General features: G+C 41.9%; 2 protein-coding genes across 6 annotated transcripts in view; one reads left to right on the forward strand and one right to left on the reverse strand.

The window, feature by feature from the left end:
• Positions 1-171: 171 nt before the first annotated feature.
• Positions 172-27,775, forward strand: part of LOC126388232 (uncharacterized) — a 29,974-nt gene continuing 2,370 nt past the window's right edge. Inside the window, exons 1-2 of one of the 3 annotated variants that reach the window (XR_007569731.1) lie at positions 172-387; positions 23,124-23,221. Coding sequence is in view for 2 of the 3 variants with exons in the window: in XM_050041227.1 (XP_049897184.1) it covers positions 15,573-15,870; positions 23,124-23,221 (396 nt within the window). In the remaining variant the exon portion in view is untranslated. Of the gene's footprint in view, positions 388-15,487; positions 15,871-23,123; positions 23,222-27,775 lie in introns of those variants that run through there. The other 2 variants (XM_050041227.1, XM_050041228.1) reach the window with 2 other exon arrangements.
• On the reverse strand, positions 2,731-27,605 carry fgf13b (fibroblast growth factor 13b). 3 transcript variants are annotated; one of them, XM_050041225.1, is made up of 5 exons: positions 27,339-27,605; positions 13,058-13,168; positions 9,569-9,672; positions 8,071-8,269; positions 2,731-4,099 (listed from the first exon to the last, which is right to left on the reverse strand). In XM_050041225.1, exons 1-5 carry the CDS (start codon positions 27,385-27,387, stop codon positions 3,960-3,962), a joined length of 603 nt encoding a protein of 200 aa, XP_049897182.1. In that variant the 5' UTR covers positions 27,388-27,605; the 3' UTR covers positions 2,731-3,959. The 3 variants fall into 3 exon arrangements, with proteins under 3 accessions (XP_049897182.1, XP_049897183.1, XP_049897181.1); XM_050041226.1 differs by lacking the exon at positions 27,339-27,605 and adding an exon at positions 17,789-17,872; XM_050041224.1 differs by lacking the exon at positions 27,339-27,605 and adding an exon at positions 13,758-14,599.

The following is a 27,775-nucleotide window of genomic DNA, read 5'->3' on the forward strand; positions in this document are numbered from 1 at the left end:
AATGGGAATATGTAAATGCTATCTAATTTAGCCATATGTTTTACATGCAAATACATTACATGTGTCACATTATGTGAGTAGGCTTAAATCTGATTGGATGCTGTAGCACTGAGGGTAGGTAGAGCCACAGGAATTGCACCAGGTGGGTGTCTCCTCCCACTCACTGAGTGTGGCACGTGGGAGCGCAGACCGCAGAGAGAAATGTTTGGTATGGGAGTTACAACGCTGAAAAATATGTCTCGGAGCAAAATCTGTCGTGTGACAAATACGTGTTTTGAATTTTGGCAGGGATGACAATATTGTCCTTCAAAACATGTTTTTACTAAGAATTGTTTGTGTCACGCGAGCCGGAAATAACCCTGCCCACTGGGAAAATGACCAACATGAGTAAGTAGATTTCTTTAAATACACTTTGCCACTGTGAACACAGTACAGCCTCAAAACCTGATATATGATATTTGGTATTTAATGAGTATTTCAAACGTGTAAGAACGAAAAAAGACATGAACATACAAACAAGACACAGACAGAAAGACAATTAATACTTAGAAATAATGAAAAGCAATTGTCAGTGTGTAGTTACTTTGATTTACACTTTCGAAGGAGGTGAGAGGAAGTATAAAATTCCACCCCTTCTCCATAAGTCACTGACTGAAATAAAACAGACAGCTTCCTCATATAGATAAACCCATAACTTAGACTTTTATAAATAAACCAGTTATTACCTTTTAACTTTGTCACACAAGAATAACCCATAGGCGTATGTATATAAAAGTAAGTACCAAATATCGATCTTACAAAAACCTCTTAGTAAATAATATGAATTACCAATTATCTGACTTACAAATAGTAACCAGTCCAAGTGTATGATAGATTTTAATACCAACTGTCTTTGCCTTACAAAAATAAATATGAACATTAACATTACAGATATATATCTTCATCAACTTGTCCTGCTATCTTTTTCTATTTAAATAAGCGAGCATATGAATTATACAAAGTGTGAATAAACCTGATCATAACTAATGAAATATCACAAAGTGAGAGGAGTTCTCCTTCATCCTCTGTACGGACTGATACAAAACCATACTTGAGAAATTAAAGGGTCAGTTCAAAGGGTCAGTTATTAATGTGCACTGCATTAATAAAATCAGGTACGTTTCTGTCTAGCGTCAGTGTCCAGGGCCGTCACAACCGGACAGGCAAACTAGGCAATTGCCTAGGGCCCCGAGCTGGAAGGTGGCCCCCAGAAACGGCTCCAGGTCCAATAATTTCCTCTTTGTTGATTTCATGACTGCCCAGAAATACCTGAACAGCAGAGGCATGGCGGAGCAGGATCCCCCCTATGTTAATCACTCATTGATGCTGTTTTTGAAGTATGAATAAGTCAATAAGTAATTTATTCCATTGTAGGCCCCCAGAGTGTCTTGAAACAGCCCTGTCAGTGTCTCTGTTACTCTGGATGAGAAGTCACCATGAACATGTTTTAATAGGAACTATCTCATCAAAAATGAAATTTGATTCAGCTCTATTGTAATGAGGTGAATGCATTAATAAACAAATGCGTGACTTTTACGTTGAGCAAAAAAAAAAAACATCAACAGACATGCTCAAAAGGAGTAGGAAGAAGTGTACACTTAAAATCCTACCACCTTCTCAGTATTCATGTCTCATTTGAAAAGGAAATTGTCAACAACTATCCCAAACTTATTTACAACCATTAATATAGATAAATAAACATTAGTCTTGGATATTAAATATTCACACCCCATCTCAACCAAGCCCAGATAAATAAATAAACCAACCCATCACATCACCCCTCTAAATATACTGTGTCTGTGCATCTTTTTAAAGTGCTCTATAGTTGTGTAACCCATTCCATAAATCCACCCCACACACTGAAATACACAGACTTTTCAAGGATTTTTTAATTTGATTTTCCTCTTAAATTATATCCCCCCCCCCCCCCCCCCCTTAACCAAGTCCCTGAATTTCAATGCATGATGTGACTAAAAACAGTGTGTTTGTGTGCTCCCTTTATCCAACATTATGTACACTCCTAATGGCTTTTTTTGTAATATGTATGTGTATATAAATCGCATTCATAGGTGTTTCCCCAGTCCTCCACACAGTAATTAAGATGCAGTAAAATGAGTGAGCAGTAGAGGATGTATAGTGATTTATGGTCCAGCATGTGTCTTGATTTTCCCATTACTGCAATGGTCCCTGCCAGCTTTGATTTAATGTTTAATTGAGGTTTCCAGCTGATTTTGTGATCCAGTATCACTCCCAGAAATTTATCTTGACACACTTTTTCTACCTAAACATTATCTATCTTCATTTGCACTTGCGTATCAATTTTTCAGTTTCCAAATAATATCATTTTGGTCTTTGTCAGATTTAGCGACAGTTTGTTTTTGACAATCCATCTTTTCAGTTTATTAGTATTTGTTGTGATCTCAGTCAAAAGCAGCTGTAAATCCTCTCTGGAGCATAAAAGAGTGGTATCGTCCACAAATAACACAAATTGATGGCAGAAATCTCAGTGGTGGATCACACAAAACCTGGCCATATAAACCAAATCTATCTGTATACAACTAGAGGTCAATACAATAAATATGTTGTATTGTAATTTGGGCGATTTAACCTCTTATATTGTAAACTACACTTAAATCATTTCAATAAGACATAAACACAGGTGCAGATCGTAAAAAAAGAAGACAAAGACAGTAACTTCTTTAGAAAGAGTTTATTTAGTGCATTTCTAGTTTGTCCACAGCAGGAACCAAAATAGTAAGTTAATCTGTGCTCCCATTGGTCCAGGTGGTTGTGGTTCTGGTCCAACACCATTGGTCCATTCATGTTCTGGTGCAATATGATTGGTCCAGTAGTGTTCCAACACCCTCCCATTGGTTCACTAGTGTTCTGGTACGACACTATTGGCTCACTAGTGTTCTCTTTAGGTCAGGAACACGTAAGACCAGAAAAAAAACGGACCTTCGGCATGCTGCTACTGAGCAGAGGTCCACAAGCTTCCATGCAACAACAAACAAACAAACAAACAGCAAGGGACAACAACAACAAACGGAAAGATAAACAACAGCATTGCTTGTAAGAAGTAAGCATGGAAGCATATACAGTAAACCTTATTTTAACCTGCTAAAGCCCTCAGGAGGTTTGTCTGATATACAACAGATCTTAAAAAGGTAAAATCCCCCCCCAGACACATGCGTGCGCACACTCTCGCTTGCCCACACACGCACACAACACTCCTACTGCAAGCACAGCGTGACCACTCACACTCACGCGCGCACACACACAGACGCACCTGCATGCAAACAAATGATCGATCCTCATAAGTGTACAAGGAATACGTTCGTCATTTTTAAAAATATGACTTAACCCCATGAGCTCTGTGTAAACATAGCATACGGTAGAGTAGATAAAGACTTCCTTCCTTCCTTTGTCACCCTCTAACTTTCTCGTCACGTTCCTTTTCACTGCAATAACTTAGTTAGTTAATACTTGGACTCTTTGGTTCTCTGTAACAGTCTGTTTATCTGACTATGTGACTGACTGACTCTCTCTGTCCCTCGTTTCTTTACTCCTTCTCCCTCCCTTGTTCTCTCTGGTTATGTTACAGCAGGAAGAGTAGTCAAGGGGAGAGATTCACAGGTCCTGTCCCTCTGCAGACCAGAGCAGCAGAGCCAGACGGGTTGATTGTCCTTGATTTATTTACATCACAGTCAGTCACAGTGGGCTCCGTTAAGTGGAAGAACACATTCCTGTCCTCCTTCGTTTTCTCCTCACCTCCTCCTCCTACCACCCCTCACCAGCCTGATGTGTGGGCATGTCGGCCTGAGATCTGTGAGTGTGTGTGTGTGTGTGTGTATGTTTGTGAGTGTGTACTTGTGTGTGTGTGTGTATGTTTGTGAGTGTGAGGTGTGAGGGGTGTGGGGCTAGGATAAGTCATTGTTGCTGGGCGACTTCCCTCCGCCGTTAAGCAGGGCCGAAGCGCTGCGACTCTTGGTCGGTGTGCCGCTGCCTGACCGTGAGAGTTCTGTCAGGTCGTGGAGGGAGGGCTCCCTATACATGGCCACTGCAGACACACACAAAAGGGAGAAGAATCATTAAATAAAATATTAATTAAGTTGTTGGTCGAACTGAATCACTCTGGTTTGGTATGCATGCCTTGTCCAGGCAGTTAGGTACATTTAGTTCCTCAGCACGTAGATAACTGAGAGGTTTGCTTTATACAACAGTCTCATTAATTCTGGTTTTAGAGCAAGTTCTGACTTTATGCTGAAGGGGAATTCCTGCAGTGCTAAGCTGTAATGTAATGATCCATAAAAATATAGGTAATGATGACCTCTAGTCGTACAGGTGCAGCTTACAAGAGTCAGAGCTTTAATATAGCAGCAAACAACTGTTTCCTATGTGAAGACACAGTGGAGTAATGGCATCTTGAGCAGGGAATGAAGTCATGCTCCCTGTGTGTGTGTTGTAATCTGAGCTTCTCTGTTTTTTGTTGAGGTGGACGGTCCAGCCACGCTTGCATGTCAGTGTATGTTTGTATCCCATTGGCTAGCTAATTGCTGCTAGTCTGCACTTCACCCATACAGCAGTTACCGCTGATAACACCGTCCCCATCCATTGTGGCGGTACAGCGTCATCATGGAAGCTTAACGCCCACCCTCTGGTTTCCCCCCAGGTTAACTTGCGCAGTTAGTACCATTAGCAGCTAGCCGCTGGCTCAGTGACCTTCATGTTGAGAACCGTGTGCAGGCAATCCCGGCTCAGACTTTGAATCATAATGTGCACTTCCATCCGCCTCGTTTTATACACATATTCAATTTGTACATGAAAAACCCAAGTGGAAACGCCACAAATTCAAAAAAAGGTTGTACACTTGGGGGAAGTGGAAATGTTAGAGTATCAATAAAAGCTAAATGCAACTAAGTGCAATGGAAACAGATTCAGTTAATAAATTATGTCGTTACCAGAACTCTTCTTAGAGCACATACTGTAAATGTAATATTGTACGCCATGTTTAATATGTGTTTTGGTTGTGTTTTGAATCAACTTAACTTTACAGCACTTCACAGAAACCTCCGCCGCCGACTAGTGTTTTGGAGGTGTAAATGCAGAGTGACACAGATACACCACCGCACGTACCACATACGTAGGCGACGGCGTAGGCGCTGCATAGAGCAGACACATGAGTGTAAATCCCACTTTAGTTGTCCAAAACTCTATTTCATTGTCCAGTGTATTTTCTGCTATTATACATTCATAATTTTCCTTTGTTTGACTGGCGCTCTTCTTTGCAGTGGCACAATGGAAGCTGGCTGCAGTATTAGTGCCACACTCTGCTTCTCTTGATTTGCCATCTCCTAATATTCTGTAACAATAGTTGATTGACAAGCACATACATTTGCATTTTCTTATGCAGATTTTCTGGAAATACAGTTAAAAATCATGGTGCATTTGGATGGAAACCCAACTAGACTATAAAGTGTATGCTCTGAATGTGGTATGCAGCTCCTTTAAATAATAATATACAAATTATTCTTTGTATTATTAGTTTTTTTCCATAAACCTGCATTAGCTGTTTTTGTTTTGCTTTTGCTCACTCGGAGGCAGCAGAAACGAGTTGTAATGCGACATTGACACAAATCACCTTTTAAGTTGCAAGCCTGTTGGAAAACAATTACATACCCAGCAGGTATGGAGCAACATTAGCATTCATTTAGAGTCGTGTTTGTGTCCACTATTCACTCTCCTCTTGGCTGTTCTTTGCTCTCGACTAATCTCTGAGAAAACTACACGGCTCTTTAGCTGCTAAATGTTCCACTGTGTTCACCAGCTAGACGCCATCTTTGTGTGTCTGCTGAGTGGTGCTGGCCAGGTAGTGCACAGATGGTTTTCAGTGAAAGCGTCTACCTTTCACTGCAGTGAAAGTTGTTATGTGATCCACTGATAATATAGAGCTACTAATCAAAGCCATCTTTATTTCTCTCTCTCTTTCTGTTTTTGTTTCGTTCTTTATTGCTCTATTTCCACATTTTCCAACATTTTAATGTGTGCTGTCTCTCATTTACACTGTGGCTTTGGTATGTGTTTTCCTGTCTGTAAAAGCAAAGTCTCCCTCTTGAAAAAAAAAAATCACATAAAGTCCTATTATATTAATCTGTAAAAGATGAGCTCAAGAAATTGAGTGTAGGTGGGTGGTGGGCTGTTAGTTAGTTCACCAAGCTGGACATTTTCCATGTGTTTTCTGCGAGTCTTTTCAGTTGATAGCCTGATTTTGAGTGCTAAGCTCTCAAAGTCATGAAAGATACACTCTAACAAGTATGAAAGTCATAATTTTGTACCTACAGAAAACACCAAAGTCTATTGTGAACATATGTTTGTGTTTACAATATTTTGATCCCACAAATCCAAAGAATCTTGTTAAATAAAAATAAAAAAGGAAGATTTCACATACAGTAAGAAACTGATTTGAAGTGGGACGGGGTCCTGTTGGGAACAGGAGATGTCAAATATTCATGTGCACCAATCACACTGGGCAAAATGGATTGTTTGCTTGTGATGCCTTGGGGAGGCCACTGTCAATCAAATCTGATCAAAGTACACCTGCAGAGTCCTGATGAAGCAGATTAGTTTTTGAATGTTAAATTTGTTAAACAATAATTAAGGATGTTTTTCCCCAACATTAACCTTGATTTTTGCCCATTTTTTATATGAATATTCAAAAAAATCCCCTCCAGGTATGTTTTAAAGCTCCAGAGAACCCATTTTCTCAGTCAGCTCAATCAACAAGTTGGCCCTGTGGTGGTTATTATGGCGGCTGTGGTGCAGGAGGTAGAGGAAGTCTACATGTCGAATTGTTCTTAGGCATGATACTCAACTCGAAATTTCTGCTCATCAGCGGGTCAGTGCGTGTGAATGTTTATCTGATGGCTCTTTGTATGGTAGCCTCGGCCACCAGTGTATGAGTGTGTGAATGGGTGATTGGTGCTTGTGTTGTAAAGTGGTTTAAGTGGTCACTATGACTAAAAAAGCACTTTATAAATGTAATCCATTTCCTATTCCATTTACAGGAGATATTTCTGATTGTGTCCTTTCTTTTCTCACCAGTTTGAAATAGACAGGGCTCAGCTCAACTGGAAAATATGATGTCACATATTCTGTTGTTTAAGTTGTATAAAGCTGTGTCTGACATATTGCCTTAAGTCGCTTGAGTCAGTGTCAGCTGGGTCTAAAAAGACTACAAGTTTTGGGAATGATAAAAATCTGGAGGTGTGGAGTAAGAAAAAGTGAGCTTACTGGAGCTCTGTAGCCCGCTCCTCAGGGAGGGATAGCAGCTCAAGGCTACATTAGCTACACGCAGAACACACCAGGATGTCTGACTACACTACCATCAGTCAAGTTGCATTGTAGGTAACATAGGTGCCAAGTTTCATCAAGAAAGAATGGATTTAAAAAAAAGAAAGGCTATGGTCAAACTGTCAGAATTATTATCTCCTATATCTTTTTTTCCTGAACGCTTTCTCTTGACCTTAATGGAAAATGTCATGAGGTCAAGAAAGGATATGAAGGAGAATTTCTAAGAAGAAGAAGGAAAAGACAACTGTGGTGCATACAGAGTTTGACTGCACTTACACGAGGCTATGTAATTATGTGATGGTGGATGTTATTGACACGGGTCAGTTTAAATGTCGCTGCTGCGAGGAACAGTGTGACTGCATTATCTCTAAGGGATGGTCTAGTGTACCCTATGCTAAAGGAGATAAGAAAGGAGGCACTGAGGAACCTTTCCTTAGCATTTAGAGAATTCGATCAGCTCTTATCAAGGCTGCCACTTAGATACTTCCGGATCATTTCACTCAGTTAGGAAATTTCCTAAGCGAAAAAAACTCTTTAACCGCAATTTTTCTGCATCGATTTTGATATGAACTAATATATATTGTGAATCTGACAGTTTTAAAGGGGTGTGTTTAATCAGTGGAGCACTCTTTTAAACTCTTACGAAGTGTTTACTGCAGCTCCCTCCCCTCTCAGCCTTACCTTTGAGCGGTTTCGGTATGAAGTGTGCTGCGGCCTTGTTCTTCTTGACGTGGTTCCCCTTCATAATTCCACCCTCCTTGTTGAGCCCGAGGTACCAAGCCCGACCTGAGGCCTGCTGCCGGTACAGCATGGAGGAGTAGGTGACGTAGTAGTTCTCAAACACGGACTCCTTGAACTTACACTCCGGGGTAAAATGTTCCTGAGGGGGGAAAGTTTAACATCTATTAGAACAAATCATCAAAGGAAAAAGACAAGAAGGTGATTAAGTAGGCATGGAGAGGTGGGGGGGCGGTAGCCGCAGAGAAGGAGCTGAGTCACAGAAGGTATGAGCTTGTAATGGTGACTCCATTAAAAAGTGTTCAATCATTCCACCATATTGCCATCAGTGTGTTCATCCATCACTTGATCCACTGTTTGAATCATTATCTCGGCCGGGCGGTAGTCTCGGAGAACAAACTGCACCAACTTAGGACAGCTGACATTTGCATTTCCTTATTCCTGCATCTCCATAGCAACCGGCTACTCCCTTGAATACCAACCAGCCCACTGAGAGAAAGATGGTGCCCAGGTTGCCGGGGGAAACGGAAAGATACAGAAAGAGTGCTCTTCCTCTCTGTCAGCCATTAATCTTGTGTGGATTTTAATTAAGTTTTGTGTTTGATCTCCAAATAGATTGAGCATAAATAGATGGTCTGCTGTGCTTTGTGTATAAATATTTTGTGTGTTTAATATCAGGTGTGAAGATGACACAACTGATATGAGTGTTATGACTGACGCAAAGCACCCAGGACCGGACACGATGGGCCAGATATTGTGTTGGTATACGTGCCTGCACAGGCGTAGCAGCATGGCTGTTATTGCTTTGAGGTGCGTGCCTTTTTTTCTATTTCCTCTCCGTTAGTTTTCATCTTTTGTTCTCGCAGGCTTGTTTAGATTGTTCCAAGTGCGTGTTATTTTTGTTGTCTTTTTTGTTATTGCATCTACACCACCCACCATCACCGCTCAAGAGCTAAAGTGAGGCACTTAATGCACTGCACTGCAGCCAACACTGCCTCCTGACCAGTCTGAGAAAATCCTGTGCACAGTGGGGATGTATGTGTAAAATCTATCTGGGAAAAAAGGCGTAAAAACAAATTTCAGGAGCTGCGTGTAAATGGACAAAAAGTAATCTTCCTATCAAAGAATGACTGAAGGGAGATAAACAAAAGGAGGCTGGAGGATGATCTGAAATCAATCCTGTGAAGCCACAATATCAGTGGATAGATAAGGGAGGCTCAGACACTGGATTATAACACCCAGTGGCAGCTGACTCACACGGCAACACTGTAGTTAAAGTATCGATGTGATGATAGGATGATAATGAGACTGGTCACACTGAGAGCTGCTGCTTCATTACTCAACCCGACCCAAAGAAGAGATTTCAGTCCCTAATGGTCTGTAATGATGATGATGATGGTGGTGATGGTGGTGTGGCGTGTGTGAGTGCGTGGTGACCTACAGAGGTGTAGAGAAATCCTTCGTTGTTCATTGCCAGATAGAGTTTGGTCTGAACGCCCTGGATGGCCACCACGCGGAGCCCCACCGGGATCAGGTTGAACACAGCTACGCACGACACAGAAACCCACACAGATACACACACACACACACACACAAACAACAAACACAGCAAACAAACAGGCACACACACAGTGAACACAGAGGGGAAACGGAGAGAGAAATTCTCATCAATATCAATGTAGCATCTGGTACAGTGACACCTCCATTTTGCCACGGAGAAGCTATTTTACAAGGTCAGTCAGGCGCTAAGGCCACTGAATTACACTAATGATTTAGCGGCCGGCATTAAGCGTGGGATGAAAAGGGGTTAGAATTAGCGAAAGGCACGTCGCAAAGCAGGGTCTGGAAAACATTTCGCACTGCAAGGACAGGTTTCATCAGTGAAGCCTACAGAGTAACAGCTATTTCTGCTATTATAAATGAAAACATACCAACTAAAGCTACAACTGAGGACTGTTTACTCTAGCAGCTAATCTGTCAACTGTGCTTTTTAATATCCAATTAATCGTCGGTAGTGAAAAATGATTGAGAGGTGATGCCTTCAGGTGTCTTGTTTGTTTGAGCAATACCCAAAGATATTTACATACACACTTCCATTTCTCTATTATTGACAATATTCTGAATTTGAAGCGGATCATGTAAACAGTATATTCCATTTGGATATTCCAAATAAGGCCTTATTCCCAATGTAACCTTTCCCGATTGAGACGTGGGATATGCCGATAATATTCAGGTTTTAGGAGCGTTCTCTGGATATGTAAACAGTGCGTTTGGGATATGCGTCTCAACTGGGGTTATTAACGCAGTTGGCGACACACGGCCTCTTGCTTGTTTACGTTTAGCTCTGAGTGTTGTCATGGATACATTGTGCACCAACCAACTTATCGTGAGTTTCCAAGGCTAGAGTAAAGAAGCATGCCCAAAAGAAAAGCCACGATTTTTGATCAGAGGGAGAAACACACCTACTTCAAGTTTGATATCAACAGGTTTTTATGCACCGATATCACAACGATGACCATTTCAAGAAGGTGGTTGAAGGAATGAAGGATGGAGGCTGTATTCGCAGTCGAACAAGTCGGCCATCAGTGGGAAACTTTGACAAAATCCTGGCTCAAGCATCAGCTGTTCCAGTTTTCTATATTTTACGGGCTAAACGACATGTTAGGACTTGTTTATCGGATTACCTGGATTACTTTACAGCTATGTAAACATGGTCAATTATATTAGTCATTGCGGAAGCTGAAATAAGAGCAAGCAATGACCAGACTGTTTCTATCAATCATCTAATCTTCCCAGGACTTATTCCTACTTCCGAACATGTAAGCAGGAGAATCCCAGGCTTATAGACACTACAAGGTTCAGGGTACTTTGACAATGGCTTTTCATGTGAGTGCTACAGCACAATTAATAAACATAATCTCCTCAAACAACGTTAAGCTGATTGGGTCCCACACTTAATACATTACAGTGAATACTGTATGACATTAAGTCCTAATTTAAAGGTCTGCCCATGCGTGTCGGATGAACAGAAAGCATCTACAGTGGCAACAAAATGAGTTTAAAGCTGCATCACATTGGCCTAACCATTTTGGGTGTATCGAAGCGTCGCAACTCTGATACTATCGATCATATTTGTTGTTTTCTCCGCTGGTGTGCATTCAGCAGGCACAAGCAAAACTGTTATTTATATGTTTCGACAGTAAAAGCTCTGTAGCAGAGACATAATTATTCCAGGCAATTTGATGAGCCAGGCCCTCGTTTAATTACACTCATTTGGCCAACCATGTTTTTTTATAATGACTGCGGTTATATGGAGATGTGGATTACATGGATTATCCATTGAAACCCAGTCACGGTGCGCTGATTTCACGTGGGTGGGCGTCTACATGATGTACACGCCATGTAATCATGTAATTAGAGAACACGCTGCCTTTGTAGCCACGTCTTTCTCTTTGTACACACAACAGTTGGTGGCCTGAGAAGGAGCAGCAGATTAATGCGAGACGCTGGCAACACCAACTGCGCACAAGAAGGAGAGTGATTGCCGTCTGAAGCACAACAACAGGATTGAATTAGCCGTATCAATCACACGTTGTTGTGGCCTGTGTGTGTGAGATTGAGCAAGCGAGAGAGGATCTGTTCACTGGATCAGCTCAACCCCCGGTATCTTTTGCAACGTGTGCATCCTGTGGATATGTAATCGATTACTTTAAGCAGGAAACATAACACGGATAGATTGCCACGATACCATCCGACATTCGGAGGAAAAGCGGCCACCAGTTTCCTAATTAAATGAACACTTGACATGTTGCTGAGCGACTGTTTGAGATTAAATTCCCACATCAGACAGATTTCCACAGAATGAAGTTTATCATTAAATTGGATTTAAACTGGTTTCGGATGATAACACCAAAGTGGATAAATGAGAATTAAACCAAATCAGATGTTTCTGGAAATTGAACCTTTAATGTGTCGCTGTTCTATTTTACCTTTTTCACTCTCTGCTGTACAGTAATGTGTTTATTCCTTTTTAATCTTCCTTTGCTTTATAAGTGCAGCAAATTGAGGTCTAAAGACTGATTGTGAGTCAACCTGTGCTGTCACTAATTTTCATTTCATTTTACTAGAACAGGATGGTAAACAGTAAAACACCAAACACAATCTTTGAACTGGCAGCCTAGAGGCAGCTTTTAATGTTTTATGTGGTGTTTATGTTTGTGGGGATGTAGCCATTTTAATGCCAGCACTTGCCTCTCCACCAAAACAAGTTCTCTCCTGACACTATTTGCAAGAGCACCAACCATCGCTGCATCCTGGGCTTTACACCGCCCAAGACGATTGTGATTGGTTAAAAGAAATACAAACAACACAGAGCTTTTTCCCCCCTTAGTGCAGAAGCACTAAGCCAAACCTTTGTCATTGGTTCTATTTATGATAACTAAAGCTCATTAAAGCTGATTTCAGAGCTGAAACATTGAGTTGATTCATTGATCGGATCAACAGAAAATGTATCTGCAATAATAACAATAACAATAGAATTGTTTCGGCCATTTTCCAAATTAAAAATACAAAACATTTGCTTGTTCCAATTTCTCAAATGCGATAATTGTATGCTTTTCTTTGGCATATACGACAGTAAATTAAATAACTTTGGGTTTTGGTCAGATAAAACAAGCATTTTGAATATGTCACCTGGCCTTTGGGAAAAATAGGATGGACATTTTTCACTATTTTATGGTATTTTAATCCAAAACAATGAACCCATTAGTCGAAAGTTAGCAGCAGATTAACCTTAAATGAAAATGATCATTAGTTGCAGCCCAAGCAGATTTTTAAGTAGCTGGCAAATGAAGAAAATCAGTGGGCACAGATAAAATTTGGACAGCCAATAGTCTTTTCCTCTCTGTCCAGAGGCCAGAGTTAGACTCACCATAGGTGCTGTCTTCATCCTTGGTTCCATCAATGGTGCCATCAGGCTGCATCTGCAGCTGGAAGCCCTGGCGACTGGAAAGCCTGGTCACAATGCCCTTTAACTGGGGCTCTGAGAGGAGGAGAGAAGACACGTTAGCTGCATTCACTCCTTATCACTGTCATGTCTTCACATGTGTCACATCCAGCAGTCACAGAGAAGACGGAAGAATCAGAGGAGGAGAGGCCATTTATATTTCCAGTCACTGGGCCTTGAGGGCCCGCTGTCAATCCCTGACCCCTGTGCATTGTGTCGCACATACAAATCAAAGAACACTTGACAGATGTAACATGATAACACAAGTAGCGCAAGCACTGCTGAAATTAGGAGCCTGTTTTTTTTCCCTGAGATCTCCGTCAGCTACCACAGACACACACTGCTACAACACTTGGCTGTGGGACAACACAAAGTTATTCACATGTGATGTTTGTGGTGTCATGCAACAGGATTAATTCCTGAGCCCCTGCCAGGAGGAGACTATCCAGAAGCTGATGAATGATGAAGTGATGAAGGACCAGCCTCAGTGATGAGAGAAAATGGTGTTGGTTGGTGGTGGTGGTGATGATGGTAATGATGCTGCTACTGCTGCTGCCGCTGCTGGTGGTGAAGATGGTTGAGGTGGTGGTGCAGCCCGTGGCTTCCCCACTTTTCACTCTCAGACCTGGTGGTCGCCTTCTCTTCCGTTTCTTCCTCGATCCAAACAATTTGACACGCGAGAACACGTTCAGCTTGCTCGGCTTCTCGTTTGTGCCTTTGCTGTTGCTCGGGCTGCCGCTGCCGCGGCAAGCATTTGCCTTCTCCCGCTCCCTCGCCTGCCGCTTCTGGCGGATCAGGGAGCTGGCGATAGCCGCTGCCCGGGACATGTTCCCCCGGTGGAGTGAAACAAGACTGTGCGTCCCGGTTGGGAGGGATGGGGGGGTGTACGTGGATAAGGCGGTGGGGGTGTGTGGGGTGCGGGGAGGGGGTCTACACCACCCACGGCTCAGTTCGCATCACACACCGGCCGCTGCAGTCTCGCAGATATCCGTGCTTTACAAAAGCGTCCAGAATCCTCCATCGGTGCGTCCGGGCGCTTCATGTGGAAGTCGTTAAACAAATCCAGTAATGTGCCAGTGAGTGAGCGTTAACGACGCCGCCTCGCGTCCCCCAAGGGGTCCGAGTGGCAAAAGCTGTCTGATCCCCCCCTCAGGTGATTCTTCTGGCTGTCCCGAGAGAGCGCGGAGGGAGGTGAGGGGGGGGTGCGCGAGGATCCAGTCCGGGTCCAAGTGGCGAATCAACAGCTTATAAACTGGTGCGAACGACACCGGGGGTTGTTGTTGATGATGACTGCAGCTGCTGCTTCCTCTTGTGCTGCTGCTGCTGCTGCTGCTGCTTCTGCTGCTGCTGCTCTGCACCGCTCCCCCGGCGATGCTCCGCTCCTCGACGCTGTCCGTGACAGAAATGCAGCAACCGGAATGTTTGTCAATGAAACAGCTCGGGGCTGGCTCAGTGGGAAAGGGATCATGATGCAGCCGTGCCGTTCATAAAACTGCTGCAGCCCTGCCCGCCCCGAGGAAGAAGAACGAGGAGGGGGGTGGAGGAGGTGGTGGTGGTGGTGGTGGTGGTGGTGGTGTGTGTGTGTGTGTGTGTGTGTGTGTGGAGGGGGGTGTTGTGGCGTTGGGGTGCAATGAGGGGCGTTAGGTCAGCTCTTCCTCACAGGGCACCTGTAGCCCTGAACCCCACGTGGCATGATATTTACATGTTCACTGAATACTGATGTGTGATAGGCAGGGAGATTGAGATGGAGGAGAGGGAGGGGAGTGTGTGTGGAGGGGGGTGTAATATAGGAGGCGGGGTGAAAAAAAAATAAACAGCGAAATAAGAGGGAGAGAGGAGACAGACAGGTGAATTAATGAGAGGAGGAATAATGGAAAAGGGGGGCGGCAGGGAGAAAATGAGATATTGAGTGTGAGTGAGAGGGAGAGGGAGAGGGGGAGAAGCAAGTGGAAAATGCACACCCTACAAATGGATTGGGAGAAGAGAAAGATGAATGAAACACAGGAGGAAAAAATGGAGAGGCAAAGGAGCCAGAGAGATATGAAACACAGGAGGAAAAAATGGAGAGGCAAAGGAGCCAGAGAGATATTGAGTGAGTGAGTGAGTGTGTGAGTGGGAGAGAGTGGAGAAAGAAGACAGGAGATATTACATGTGTGCGGAGGCATGAAGAAATAAAGTACAAATGGAGGAGTGTAGATAAAGGTAAATGAAGTGCAGGGACAGTAATGGAAGAGAGATAGAGACCTGGTGAGTGTGTGTGTGTGAGGGAGAGAGAGAGAAAGGGGAGAAAGGAGGGGCTCTCATCTTATTTTGGTGCAGAGGTTCACCACTGCTGAAAGGCTGCAGCCTGCAAGAAGGAGGTGAAAAACGGAGACAGCACTTCAGTCCGGATGTGTCGGTTTCTGGATGTTCCCCCCTTTTTGCATTCGCACCAGAGCAGATGCGCGCATGCAGCAGCAATCACCCAATTCGTGCGTGTCGACTGGCCGCGAGCAAAGCCCCCGCAGGAAAACAGATGCACAGCTGTCAGGGAGCAGATACAGCTGCAACGGCGCATGGCAACTGCAACTCCAAGTGGTCTCGAGGAGGACGAGGCGACGGACAAAAGAGCCGAGTGACTCCCAGCGGAGGTGGACCTGTGGCACCTGGCGCCACAGCAGCAGCATGCAGAGCCAGTGCATGCCATTCACCAGTGGAAAAGGTAGTGGAAATCGATGGCTGGAGAGCAGGAGGATGTGGTGAGCAGTAAATTACATGACTGAAGGGGAGGAAAACTCAGTAAGCTGTAGCTCGCTGGGTGGAGGAGAGAGTGATGGACCGTGCAACTGGGGTCAGGACCTGGTCACTGAAGTGGAGCGTTTAGCCTGTCCTTGACTCGAAGGAGTTAAAGTTACACCAAGGCCTCCTGGTTAGGTAAGACCCTTGTAAATATACAGATAAATATAGTTGAGGTGTTAGTGTACAGCTCAGCCCACAGGCCCTGCGTTCCCCGAGAGACACGACACTTAAAATATTCCATAACCAATCTGTGATGTCATCTAAAACATCAAAATATGAGAGCAAACGCGCGCAGCCACTGTAATGAAATGACTGAAAGCCGGGCCTTCATCTTTCATTTATGAGCTCCTTGCTTTTAAACCCACACCACGTGCCCCCTAAAAGCAAAAGCCACACAAGCAAAGGGTAACAAAGTGTAACAATGCAAGCTGCCGGAAACAAGGTGACTCTGAGGAACACAAACACCTGCAGCTCTCAGCCTTGAGCCTTAAATCAACTGAATAATTTGAAATGTTACAGAAAACACATCAATCAATACTTGAATCAATGCAGACAAATAAGCAGCCAAAGAACACAGAGGGAAGAATTAGAAAGGGATTGATTTCCAGGATTTAAAAATATCCCCATTAAATAAATGAATAGATTGAGTACGGAATAAACATATTAAAGTTTATATAGATTGTAAATAGAAGATAAATCTGTGCTGGTATATCTGGTCTATTATAAACTGCTAAGATTTTGGTTGGAGCTCCATAGCGCCGCCTACAGGCAGTAGAATTTGACTTTTTTTAAAAGAAAAAAAAAAAAAAAAAAAAAAAGATGGAAGAAAACTACAGTATTCACAGCAAATATCCAGAAAGAGCCCTGCTGTGTGTGACAGTCTAACCGTGAATGCCAGTTAGAGTATGATCAGACAGACAGCAGCATATGGCTGTGTTCATTATAGAGTAAAACACTTGGCAACAAACCGCTGAGGCCTTTAGAAGGCAAAGCATCAAAAGCAGCACTGAAGAAGCTTGAATCAAATTTGGGACACTTTATATAAATATATATATAATTTTGGTAGACTGTGAGAAATCGCCACGCATGGATTTTGGCAGTAAAGGGATTAGTGCCAAAAGCTTAGCCTTTTGATTCAGGGTCTTTGAGGCCGTTGGTGTAAACTCATGTTAAGCCAATTGAAAAATTTAATCATCGCTCCCAAAATAAGACCAGAAGTTGTGTTCTTTTAACTTCTATCATATTTTTAAAAAAGTTATAGTGGAATCTGCCCTGTGAGTGCGCACAGGACATTGACACCACTTCAAGATCTCAATTCCTGAAATGCTTCAGAGCTGAATGTACTCTCAAGGCTGCAAATGATGCAGCAGAACAATATTTAGAGCCTGAATAACAGTGCATGCATTATGAATGTTTGCAAATGAGCGCACGCATCTAATAAAAGTGTTTAGAGTCGAGCAGCCTGGCAGCAGCAGGGCGCGCCCGGCGCAGCTTTCAGCACCACGGACAGCGATGCAAGTTTTAATTGAGTTAAAAACACGTTATAGTTAATTCTGAAATGATGGCTTTAATTCAAACACAGCTTTATATAATTGAGAATTGAATATTTAAAGAACAGGTTGAGGTTGAAAGCAAACTGAATCTGTAACATCAACAAAAGCACAGAGGCAGTATTTTAGAGAAGTCCCTCTGGAGACTTCTGTTGACCTCCTTGTACTTAATTGTACATTTATCCCGTCTCCCCTCTAGCAGCCTATTCCCAAAGCATATTACGCACAGAGTCCCGAGTTGTGCCAATATTCGTGCAGCTTTCTGTAAGAATTCCGTGCCATAGTCCGGGTCAAATCTCGTCATTTCAGACCATTCCCCCGGTCCTACCTGAGGTCGATCGGCGGAGAGGGAAACTCATGCTGCGCCCGTGGAGCTCCGGAGTCTTGTGCTCATGGCTTTTCGCACTTCCTGTTGTGTGCTGCTCGACTAAAAGAGGAGGAATTACTGAAGTTCAAACCGGAGAATTCTCCACGGCATTGGATCCATTAAGGCCGCGCACATGGCGTTGACGGGAGATCATTACAGAACATTAGAGGCCATTAAGCCGTTGGAACCGGTCATTAATGATTCATCTCAAGGCCCCGCTGATCTGGCACAATAAGAGAGGGAGCGAGCCAGGAGGCCGTTCCCAAATCCAAGGATCTATCGAGGAAGCAGTGTGTGCGTGTGTGTCTGTCAGTCTGTGTGAGTATTTGTAAGTGTGAGTATTACTGTGCTACTTGTAGGAACTCTCTGTTTTCATCTGAGTAAGCTCTCAGTACATGCGGACATAAATTTGATCCAGAAACCTAAACACAACAGACACGTCATCCCTGCCAGATTTAAATTTTTAGTGTTTCTAAGACTTTTTTTTACCCTGTTGCAGTGTCAGTAAACTGCCTTATGTTGATCTGAAAACTTAGTTTAGCCCTGCATCTAAGGATTAATCCATCATCAGTTAATCTATACTCTTGATGAAGTGCTTAGTCCATAAAATGTCAGAAAATAGTTTTTAAAAAGCCTCATAATTTCTTAAAGCCTCAGGTCATGTCATTAAATTGCATGTTTTCCCCTGCCAGCACTCCGAAACCAAACTTGAACCAACCTTAGTTCCATTTAATACTGAATAACACAAATAAAAGCATAATTTAGAGGCTGGAACTAGGACATGTTTGGCACTTTTGCATGAAAATAACATAACAATGATTCAGTTTTCAGAAAGAAAACAAAAGATGCCAGTTATTACTCTGCCTACTAATCAGTTCATCAACCAAACCTTTCAGATCAACTCAGCTGAAAAACAGTCATGGGCCTCTGTAAGAGCTGCAGCACTGAATGATTTTCAAGTGTAAAGTGTTGACTTTGTGATTATGATTTACTGCACACAGTGCCACGACTAAAGCCTCAACAGAAAAGGAACAAGACTAAGAAATTCAGCTGGTCTCCAAAAAATGTTGGCATTGTGCATTTCTGCAAACCACAGATATGTTACATGTGTATGTTTCATACATATCATATAATTTCATTGGGAGGTGGAGGGGATGATGACACTTAGGCAAGATGGCTGCAGACCACTGTTCGAGACCAGCAAACAATAGAACTGGTTATTTTTTAGTAACTCATTGCTGTGTTTTCACCGGGATAGTGCCTCACAAAGTGCTGTTCTTTACAGAGACGTTGCTATATATACAGTACAGCAGCATTTGTGCCATCAAAAATGGGTATTTTTATTTTAAACATCATCTTTTTCTAACCATTACCAGGCTGTTTTTGTGCCTAAACCTACCCACATGTTAACCACAGCTTTGTTGAAACATAAAGAAATATAAATTATTAATATATCCACTACATAATAACATACAAATGTAATGTATCCATGGTTTGCAGTTCTGGTGATTGGGTTGGAAAGCTCGATGACATTCACTTTGCCAAAGACAGGTAAAGTGAATTAACTTAACATATACTTAACAATATAACAAACTTGGTAAAACGGCAATTTGTAGCACTTTTCACAATTTACAACACAGTGACACAGTTAACTGTGGTCATTACCTTCAAACTGCCTCCAATCTAACCTTTTTTCCCACAAAGCTATAATTATAATTTAGCAGAGATCTCAACTTTCCAAAGATACCAAATATGATGGGCTGAATTTCGGGGAAATAGAGATGAAACGATGCACTCAGTCAGTACACTATTTCCATTTGACAGAATGGTTCAACTATAAAAAGCATAGAGGTTATTGAATATTCCACTCAATTCAAACATTATATAACTTCAATGGAGAGCTGATACCAGACGGTACAGATAACATAAGAGGCTTTCACACTGGAATAAGATGAGTTAAACCAGTGGTTCTCAACCCCTAAATTGATAAGCATTCGGTCATGGACCCCTTTTTGATAAGATTTCACTTCAGGAACCTACATCTTAAAGCGATTGTGGTTGTTAGATATGATTAAAACCAGAACACTATCACTGTCAACCACAGTTGAGTAACTGTGGAGCAGAATAGTCACTCTTATGACTTTAACTCCCACTGGGCTCACATCTATAGTGAGTTAAATAGTGAAAATAAACTATTTCCTATTTTTTTAGGGACACCCTGAAACTTCCTCCCTGGTTTAGAACTACTGATTTAAACGACATCAAAACTGCATGTTCAGGCTCCAATTATGAAAAAAAAAAAAAAAAAAAAGATTACATCACTCATCTAACACTTCTTAAACTTCAAAAAGAACCAGTTTAATTCAAAGGATTTTTAGAATAAAGATAAATTCACATAGCACACACAATGCATACACCTAATGCATCACATCTCTCTCCATGGGTTATCCTCAATGCACACCATCATAATACCCACAGTCAGAGTAATGCTGCCAGTCCAGATTAAAACACACAGTCTACATGGCCACTCTATAGCTGTATAATATCAGCCCATTACATTGTTGTGCTGTTCCTGTGCTTCCTGTGAAGCAGCCTGTTAAAACACAGCAGTGTCCATATTACCTAGATGATACACAGAGTATTCCAGATTGCAGAGTGTCTGTTGCTGCACATGCTGCAGTATAGGAGCCTATAAAAGCCATTGAAGGCAGTGAAGCAGGATGTTGCTGGGGAACATGCACACTCAGCAACTTGAAAAGTAACGCTAATAGAAAAAGAAACATCAAAGTTATCTGAGAAAAGAAATCTTTGAAATAAATGTGCTTCTCATTCTGATTTTCCCAAATCTCTGTGAGGCTACAAAAAGAAATATTTTCAGGGAATCAATTTAATTGTAGTTCATGCCCACATAATTGTATCATCATGCTATGGCTTCCTGTGATGAGGAAATAACTCTATTAGATCAAGCAGATGGATCAATGATGGGTCATTGTGTACCTGTGGTCACATTTCTTTTCCATCTGTCTTTCTTTTGGTCGTCTCAACTGAAGTAAAACTCAATTCCAGCTTTGAACAAAACACCTAACACCTCCCAGAATAGCTTTGTAGCCTTGGCTTGAAATAGCAAACCACAAAGATGCCAGCAGGTACGTTTTGGCAAAGGTTCCTAACCCCACAGCCTGGGCAGGTAGCCAGTATTCAATAGCTGTAGTCTACTGGGATGGGGGAGGACTCGATTAAGTCACCCATCAGATTTTGGAGTGCATCAGCTGTCTTTCACAGCCAGTGATTCACATTATTAGCCACTAGATGGCGCCATATATCAGATAACAGAAAAGGGGAGACTGAGGAAATTGTGAGTGTGTGTACAAGATGAAAGGGTAATGACAAGCTCAGAATAAAATCTTTTTGTATCTGAGCCATCATGTTATCTCCTTTACTCTCTTGTGCACAGTCTGCAACCCCTCATACCTGAATTCACTGTCTCTACCTATCTTATTTAAGGGTCTGATCGCTGCCACACTACTACTACTACTACTACTACTACTACTACTACTACTACTACTACTACTACTACTACTTCACACAGTATTAAATGAGAGATAATCTGTGAAAAACATCACACTCCACTGCCTAATCTGTTGCACTGTAGCATCTCTAATGTCCCTCTTGCATGTGATCAAAAACAACCAATCAGAGCTGAGGAGTCTCTTACACATATTCAGTCATGTCAGTCACTGCTGGTGAACTGCGGGCAAACTGTTAAACAAGGCAGCGATGATCAAACATGAATCAAGATTCTGTTATTCCATTACCTGTTTCTCACCTTTAATATTTTCATAAACATATTTTAGTGTACTTTAATATGAGAAAGTTTGTGACCAGGCCGCCATGTTGGATACAGTTAAATCAAGTACCAAACCCACCAGCATTTCACAGCTGAAGAGTACACTAAAAATAAATAAATAATGCAGTAACAGTATCTCTATTCATATCTGCTCAGCGCTGCCTGGTTTGACAGTCTGACCGCAGTTCATAAACAGTGATTGACAGCTGCAGCCAAGTCTCCTTGGCTCTGCTTGTTGTTCCTGACCGCATCACAATCTCATTCAAGTGAATGCTATTAGAGGCAGTAGAAAGAGGAGGGACATGATTTTTTTCCACATATTATATGGCACATGTACTTCTTTCAGATTACAGTGGCATTTTCATAAAAGTTACCAACTGTAGCTTTAAGGACTGACTTCTAGTCGACTACAGACACAAGGTGTTGTTGCACTGAGAGCTCCTTCGCATCCCCGTCACAGTTCTATTTTTATCCATACTCTCAAACTGCCAGGAGTCCCAGTTTATGACGGAAAATATCTATTGTAGCATGAGGCAGGACAAAATATGGACTACTTTATCACCAGGAGCCACAACTAAGGTATAACAGCTATGAAATTTTCCACTGATTTCAGCACATCACTCGTTGTACTCTGAAATTATGGAGCCATAGGCATTTTGCCCTCCTGGTGACCAAGAACCAACAAATGAAAATAATTTCAGGGTAGTAACAATAATTGTGGACAGGAGGTAATATGAATTAGTTGGTGCAAATATACCAGAATATTGTGTCTGTCAGTGATATGCCATAATGGGAAACATAATCTTTACAGGATCTAAAACTAATTTTAAAACAGAGCAAAGTCATAATTATGAGACAATTAATCGTTGTTATGGGGGACAAAATGTGTAATAATAAAAAAGTCTGCAGCCTCACAATCAGCTTTATGAGGCTATATAGGGTGATGATGGAATGAGCTTGAACCCTGGAAATGAGTTAGCATTTTGGTTCTCTTGTTTCAGAGTCAATGGGTTCATTGAATGGGTTTTTGGTTAGATGCCTGAATTAAGATCTGCGGTTTTAAGAAATGTTTACATGTTGTTCTAAGACAAAGAAATATGTCAGTAAATATCCCACTTTTGAATTCTGACCCATGCCTCTTTGCTGCATGTCGTCTTCCCTCTCTCTCCCAACTTTCCCCTCTGTCTGGCTGTCCCATTAATAGAAGCAAAAATGCCACACAAAATGAGGTTCAAAATGGTTGCTTACAAGTAATTTAATGAGACAACAGAGGTTGTCAAGGACAATAAATGCCATCATGCTGAACGCAGCTTTACAGTCTCGTTGCACTGGCAACATTGAAAGTCATGCAACCATGGCACAGTTAGTTTATAGCCTAATGTTAGCTTCTTACTGAATGCATTTAAGTTTCAAAAACCATTAAAGTGGTGTTTGCTTTTTTCCCCGAAGGTTGTCTGCATACTTTTACCTGCCTCACCAAAGAGCATCTGTCGGACCAGCCATCAGAGCCAAGCAGCGCTTCTTTCCTCCATTGTAACCACACATGTGTGAGTATCATAAACTTTTGTTTCCCACAGAGCCTATTTTCTGCAATAATCAAAAATGTAATGGAAAAATTCCATTGGCTTTTTGTTGAGAAAACCGGGGCAATTTTAACTAGTGCTTTGAGCTAAATGCTAAGTTGAGCATGCTAACATGCTCTCAAGTACAATTCTAGCATGCTGAGGTCCGGCAGGTATACAGTCATGTTTATTATGGTCACCTTTTTAGTTTAATGTGTTAGCATGCTAACATTTGCTGAGCACAGAGCACAGTTGAGACTGACAGGAATGTCATTAGTTATGCAGATATGTGTTCATAAACACAACTAACCAAAACACATTGAAACTCTGACCTGACGATGGTGCTGTAAACAGCAGGCGATCACCAAAGTTCGCTCATTAGTTTTGTTCTCATTAGTGCATGTAGTGCATTACTTCTGGACGACATGCTGACATCACTTCATCAGTGAAAAGTCAGATGGGCTTGATCTTTTGGACGGGCCTTTAATTGCTGTGCAATGTTGACCTCTGCTGCCATATCGTTGGGTCACAATCAGGGTTAATTAACGATGTGAATCCTCTCCTGCTGCTTATTTGTGTGTCCACATACAGACGCACACACACACACACTGAAACACACACACACCCGCATGCAAAGGCATAAGTAGTTTTAATCCACATTTATAAACCTAATCTCTTTAAGAACAAGATGTTAATGAGTTCTTGTTCTACCCAAACTTAATCCTTAATGCCACTATTATTATATAAAGACCAGAGCAAGGTGACATATACCGCTGCATGTCTGTCCACCCGAGGGGGAGTGAGTCACTGCTGAAGATATTTTAATCAAAAAGTACATCAGACCTGAAGTATTTCTGTGATCGTAAGAGCAAACATCGCTGGTGTCTTTTAGTTCAGGCTCACGATACACTGAGCAAAACATAAAGACGCCTGTACAAAGTAAAGAAATGTATTAGCCCTTGAACAAATACAGTTTATTGAGACTATATGGTATGTGCTGAGGTTGCACTGGGCGGCATTATACTAAAGGTCTAATATTTGTTGTCACAATATTTGGTGTCACAAAGGCAGACTTTATTCATTACAGGTCTGTTGTACTGGAATCCATTCCAGTGTACAGAGCTTATTACTGCTGCGGCCCCTCAGTGGATGTATCATCTCATAAATCACCCCCTCGTGTTTATTGGCTCGCTTTTATTGCTTTCTCTGTTTATTGATGTGTTTGCTTGGTATCCTTTTAAAGGTGCTTTATGAGTAAAGGTTACCATAAATAAGGTTTATTACTAGTCTGCCAGCAGCTGTTAGTTTAAGTTGAGCATTTTGTTGCTATAGCAACCCCTGCTGGCTCAGCGAAGTTTAACTGTGACATCCAGCCTTACAGGTCTGTGACCTATAAAATATTGACTTGCTGTAGCTTTATTTGTAGGTATTTGTTTTATTACCGGCCGCAAGAGCAGGGTTGGTTTGGTTGTCACTTTCTGAGTGTGTGTGTGTCATCATGTGTTTTTTGTGTCTGTCCGTCTGTTGACAGATGTTATCAATGTCATAGCATTGCAGTCATGCAAAATGCAGTCATGAAACTTATTAAGTGTGTAACTGAGATCATAATGAAGCCCTGTTTTCAAGATGGGTGTGGTCTGAGCTAAAGCACCTGAAGTAGGGGGGCTGGAGGTAGAGAAGGAGCCATTGCAATGGAAAAGGTTAATGTCCCTCCCCCACCCGCCATCACCATCCCCGCCTCCACTCCCCTGGCACACATTTGTTTTAAAGGTGCTAATTCTGGAGAAATACAGGTGATATAGGTAATTGAGTCTCATTCCCAGGTCGTCAAATACCAAGGCTGTGGATTGGTAGTCGGATGGAACCACCAACCCAAAACATCAGTATCTGAAGACCTAGGTATGAGACTCAACAATCTATTGTCTGTCTCCAGAGTCACAAATAGCACTTTGAAGAAGCAGATCGACGTTGCAGCTGGCCTGATCTAATCTCTAGTTATTTTTGATTGTTTGATTGTTGATTTGTAATCTGTTAACTAAGTTTTTCTGGGATAAGTATACTGCCAAGCCAGCCTCGTTTGGTACTGTCTCAGAAGATCCCATTGAAAAGCTCAGTGAGGTAAGATGGTTAAACAGATGCACACTTGCCAAACTAACTACACTACATCTTTGGAGTCTTTTCTCTTGTCAAACCAAAACATTCACCTTTATGTCGGACGTCAGAGTTTGTTTTTGGATGTGGAATGGGCTCATTGTTGCCCCATGTGGCCAGTTATTACCAACTTGGTGTTATCCTCCCTCTTAGTGCACCACAATAAGCAAGGAAGAAAACTTGTGGTGTTTTCAAACAGTATTTTTTGTTTTACAAGTGAAAAGACGCTGGTTTGTAAATGAAGGTCTGGTTAAATGCCACACCTATGCTAAAAAGCAGCGCTCAGCCTAGCCCCGTACATGACCTCTGTATACTGCAGTCACACAAGCATCTCTGCGCAAACCTTAAGGGGCATATACAAATGTGATTATTTTTAACCTGTTATCACATAAGTGTTTTCTGTCTTCTCGGGAAGAGTTCATCTTTGCCTGGGGCACAACCAGCATTTAAATCCAGTATTTCTTCCAGTTCTACCCAGCTTCTCAGAAACACAACTACAAACATGTCTCCACTGTTCTCTTCCTCACTGTATGAGCTGTACGTCCACCAATTGCATCAAGGGTCTCATCAATATACTCATATGTCTGCAAAACATTTTACTTTTAAAGGCACAAATGCAGATTTTGATGATATGTATTTCACTCTTGAATTTTACTTTTGTGGACTGTATGTATAATTTAAAAGATTAATAACTGTTTTACCTCGTATGGAGACACTTCATGCCAGGAGGAAACTAAGTGACTGTGTGACTATTTGAATCCAGTAGTTCATCTCATTTTTGCCTAAATCTTGTTTATGGAATCTCATTTTTGATGTGTAATCATTGATACTGAATTACTTGTCCAGTATTTCTGCCACAGTTTCTTCCAGTAAAAATCTGCAAAGGCCAACTGCTGTCTTCAAACTTTATCACTGTGTTTAGTTTGCTGCATCTTTAGACATAATGATGGCAGAAGATTTACAACACAAATAAACTCCTCATCATCATAAATGCTATATTGAATATTAAAACCTACACTTAAGATCATTGCAAAGAACAATGCAAAGAAACAGCAACTACAATTTTGGATTTTTAGGGAGAAAACATGCTTTTTTTGATGGTATAAGATCATATTTTGAATACCTAAAGTCTTGATTTCCCTACTGTATGATCCATGCTGTGGCATACATCAGTGTGTTTGTGCTGAGTTAGCTCAACCCAGCTTAGGAGGACTTAAACCCTCCACTAGAAACGCTTCTCACCATGTTTTTAAGCTTATTTTATTTTCTTGTATTTTATATATGGACCTCATCCCATTGCACTTTTATAAAAATTAAAAAAAATCCCTGCACGCTGCATTTCTTTGCTTTTTGTGAATGAATACGGGTCTCATGCATAGATAAGGCGGGCAACACCCTTTTTTTTGTCTCCATGGCAATGATAGTTTCCCAGTTTCCATTGCGGTGTCCACCGCGCGTCGATTTTATTGCTGTCCAGAGGGGAGAAAATGAATTCGTGTGTGCGCGCCGCTGAAATTACATCTGAGACCCAGAGAGCCTTCTGTGGGGTAAACAGCCTGTGTCAGTGATTTTATAATACAGACATATATCGGATGCTTCATCTTGAGCACAATGGAGCCTAGCAGCATGCAAGGGTTATGGGTCTCCTCCTTTAAAATAAACTGTAAACTGAAGACTCGTACAGAGAAAATATATAGTTTACATCAGTTATTATTATAATTTCGAGATACAATTTACTTTTTTATATCCTTTATTTTGAAACGTATGCCAATGATATTTAAAAGTAGTCCAGTTTCTGTGCCCTGTGCTCTGGGTTGTGGGGACAATGGGAAGAAGTGGCCAACATGCTGATCTAAGCATCATCATAAAACCCAATATTTCCTTTTTTGTTCTCACAATAAAGAGGAAAAACCAGCAAGATCACACTCGACTCGGGTTCATCATCACTCACCCTTGGCGGCATGGTCTTTATCCTCTTTGCTTTTCGTTTTTCCGCTCATGGAGCACCGCCGCTGCTTCTGCTGGTGGTTGAATCAAACTTCAGGTGAGAGATGCAGGATCTACTTTTTCATCCTCGTCAGATATGTTTCCCTCCACACGCACACAGACGCACACAGACGGTCCAACTCTCTCCGTCCCTCTAAGCCTCTCTCTTTCCCTCCACAGCCCGGCTCTATTTGAGGACCCGTTGCGCTTTGACTCCACTGTAGGCTCCACCGGCACGAGCGCTCACAAACGTGCGCGCGCAAAATCTGCACTCGGAGCGCACACTGAGACAAAGAAAGATGTTACAAATATGTGCACACGCAAAGCAATAAAATCAGATTACATACACAGAAACAAGGAACCACTTTCTAATAAGGCTTCCTTTATTAAGATGTATGACTT

The sequence above is a fragment of the Epinephelus moara genome, chromosome 3 (assembly GCF_006386435.1).
Source record: "Epinephelus moara isolate mb chromosome 3, YSFRI_EMoa_1.0, whole genome shotgun sequence".
Classification (NCBI taxonomy): Eukaryota; Metazoa; Chordata; class Actinopteri; order Perciformes; family Serranidae; genus Epinephelus; species Epinephelus moara.